This window comes from Poromitra crassiceps (assembly GCF_964638095.1).
Source record: "Poromitra crassiceps genome assembly, chromosome: 16".
Lineage (NCBI taxonomy): Eukaryota > Metazoa > Chordata > Actinopteri > Beryciformes > Melamphaidae > Poromitra > Poromitra crassiceps.
This window is the reverse complement of record NC_139645.1, coordinates 10,837,925-10,840,424: the sequence shown is the minus strand read 5'-3', so window position 1 is coordinate 10,840,424 and position 2,500 is coordinate 10,837,925. Positions and strand designations below refer to the sequence as shown.

General features: G+C 50.2%; 1 protein-coding gene across 1 annotated transcript in view; it reads right to left on the bottom strand.

The window, feature by feature from the left end:
* The window catches only part of gch1 (GTP cyclohydrolase 1), a gene marked incomplete at both ends in the record, with an annotated part of 28,333 nt that overhangs the window by 2,090 nt on the left and 23,743 nt on the right, over nucleotides 1-2,500 (bottom strand). Inside the window, 2 exons of the mRNA XM_083653129.1 lie at nucleotides 219-303; nucleotides 604-635. Of these exons, the coding sequence (XP_083509255.1) occupies nucleotides 219-303; nucleotides 604-635 (117 nt within the window). The remainder of the gene's footprint in view (nucleotides 1-218; nucleotides 304-603; nucleotides 636-2,500) is intronic.

Below are 2,500 nucleotides of genomic sequence, written 5' to 3'. Positions count from 1 at the left end.
AAAGTGTTACCGGAATTTTTAATTGGATATGGAGTGAGAAGCGGGTGTTGTGGCTGCAGCAGGTAGGGGGGCGTGTCAGGCCGAGAAGGATCTTGTAAATGAGACTGAGCCATGATGACAAAAGGAGAGGGAAGGAAAGAGGAAAGGAGGCCATCATGAGTTATTGAGGTATTTCTGAACAGGAAGTGGTTTGTCTGCTTTGTGCTGAGCGGACGTACGTTGCCTCGATGACGACGCCGACGCCGGCCGGCTGCAGCGCCTCGGTGATGGCCACGGCGATCTGTTTGGTCAGCCGCTCCTGAACTGTGAAGCAGAGAGACGACAAACATGAAGCAACTGACACAGCAGAGGTCAAGGCAACAGACTGAACACAGTGCAGAGGTCAATACAACAGAGTGAACACAGTGCAGAGGTCAAGGCAACAGACTGAACACAGTGCAGAGGTCAAGGCAACAGACTGAACACAGTGCAGAGGTCAAGGCAACAGACTGAACACAGTGCAGAGGTCAAGACAACAGACTGAACACAGTGCAGGCCAAAAGCTTCATTTGGACTAAATACTTTTTTTTTTTTATCTTTTACAGCAACAGTATTCCTCTGTACCTTGTAGCCGGCGGCTGTAGATTTCAACGATCCTGTTGAGGAGAGGAGAGAGAAACGTCTCATTAAAAAGCCTCTTTATTGCAAATATAGTGCGAGACGACAAGGAGGAATCAGCAGTTCAACACAGACAGACAAGACAGAGACAGAAAATAAGACAATAGTTCCTGACTTTTAGCCTCTCTCCCCGACACAGTCTCAGAATTTGGCGAAATGCAGATTTACATGTTGTGGTCGGGAATAATATGAAGATTACATTTTCAACGCACTATTGTCGCAGCTTCGTGCCCTACCTTCGGCTTGGTCAGGCGTCTACAGAGGCACAATTGGCCGTGTCTGCGGGTGGGAAGCCGGATTAAGGGTGTGTGTCCTGGTCGCTGCACTAGTGCCTCCTCTGGTCGGTCAGGGGGGAGGGGAACTGGGAGGAATAGCGTGATCCTCCCACGCGCTACTAACCTTGCTTGCAAGATGGATAACCTCGCGAGATCAAAAGAGATTATCTCGACGTAATCCATCTTGTCATGCACAGGCAGTTAAGATGATTGGCCGAACCATGGCCGGCTCGACGAATCAGCGGCAGCCTTAGGCGGGCTTTCTGTGTGACGCACATGGTCTTTGTAGTTCTTTTCACTCGTCAACATGGCTGCCGCCGCGGAAGTGACAGGCAGACTGAATGAAATTGAATGTAACGTTCCCAATTCTATGTATTAAATTCTAAAAAACGACCCTCAACATTTGGGAAGGCTAAGCCACACAACTAGTTCGTTATAATCGAACGTCATGCTTTGAAGGCAACTTTACGACGATGAGGACGGTGAGGACTCAATCACTCTTACATGCACAGGCCATGCACCTTCCTCCGGTCGCAAACGTGACGTCAGAGGCATGGCGATCTGATTGGTTGAAGTTAACACGCACTAGCGGTGATAGACAGATGGGTCATCCAATCACCTGCCAAGTAGCTTGGAAAAAGTGCCCGCCTCCGTCAGCGGGTCGGGTTACTGCATTCCCAGATCGACTGGTTTAGTGAAATGTAATGTGGAGCTAAACCGTCCATCTGGCAGCGTCAGGTTAACGCGCTACGCCCTGCCGGTGAAACTCCTCACTTTCAGGTGAAGAGAAGCAGCTGGAGACTGTATCGGAGGAAGCATGGTGCTAGTCTACCGCTCTCCCCAGATCGGCAGAGGGGGTCGAGTAGCGACCGGGGCAGCAGGGGGAATTGGCCAAGTACAATCGGGGAGAAAATGCTTTGTTGCTATGGAAACAGATTTCTCTCACGTTACTGAAGACGTCGAGTTCACCAGGCTGCAACACATTAACCTAACGTTTCCATGTAGTCTGTGTGGGCTCATGTGACCGTCCACTGGCTCCACGCGCCGGGCCGCCCCCTCCGACCCGCTGATCTTCTCTGAGCTCAGCCACGTAACCCGTCCAGCTCCAGGGAAATGTCACGGGTGCCAAACGACCACGGGGGAAATTATGGGATGTATCTACTTAAAGGGAAAGAGGGCCTCCATTTTGGGGACAAAGAGTTGCTTCAAAGACAGCCGATCTTTTTGTAGGGAAAAGACATTTTCAAATGGACGCTGATAGTCTTCGCTTCAGTCAATCACCTGATGGGACTTTGTTTGGTAAGGTGTGTGTGTGTGTGTGTGTGTGTGTGTGTGTGTGTGTGTGTGTGTGTGTGTGTGTGTGTGTGTGTGTGTGTGTGCGTGTGTGTGTGTGTGTGAGAGAGAGAGAGAGAGAGAGAGAGAGAGAGAGATAGAGCGTGTGTGTGTGTGTGTGTGTGTGTGTGTGTGTGTGTGTGTGTGTGTGTGTGTGTGTGTGTGTGTGTGTGTGTGTGTGTGGTGTAATTATCATGAAAGCAGATTTATCTTCTTCCTGTCTAAGGCCGGTTACA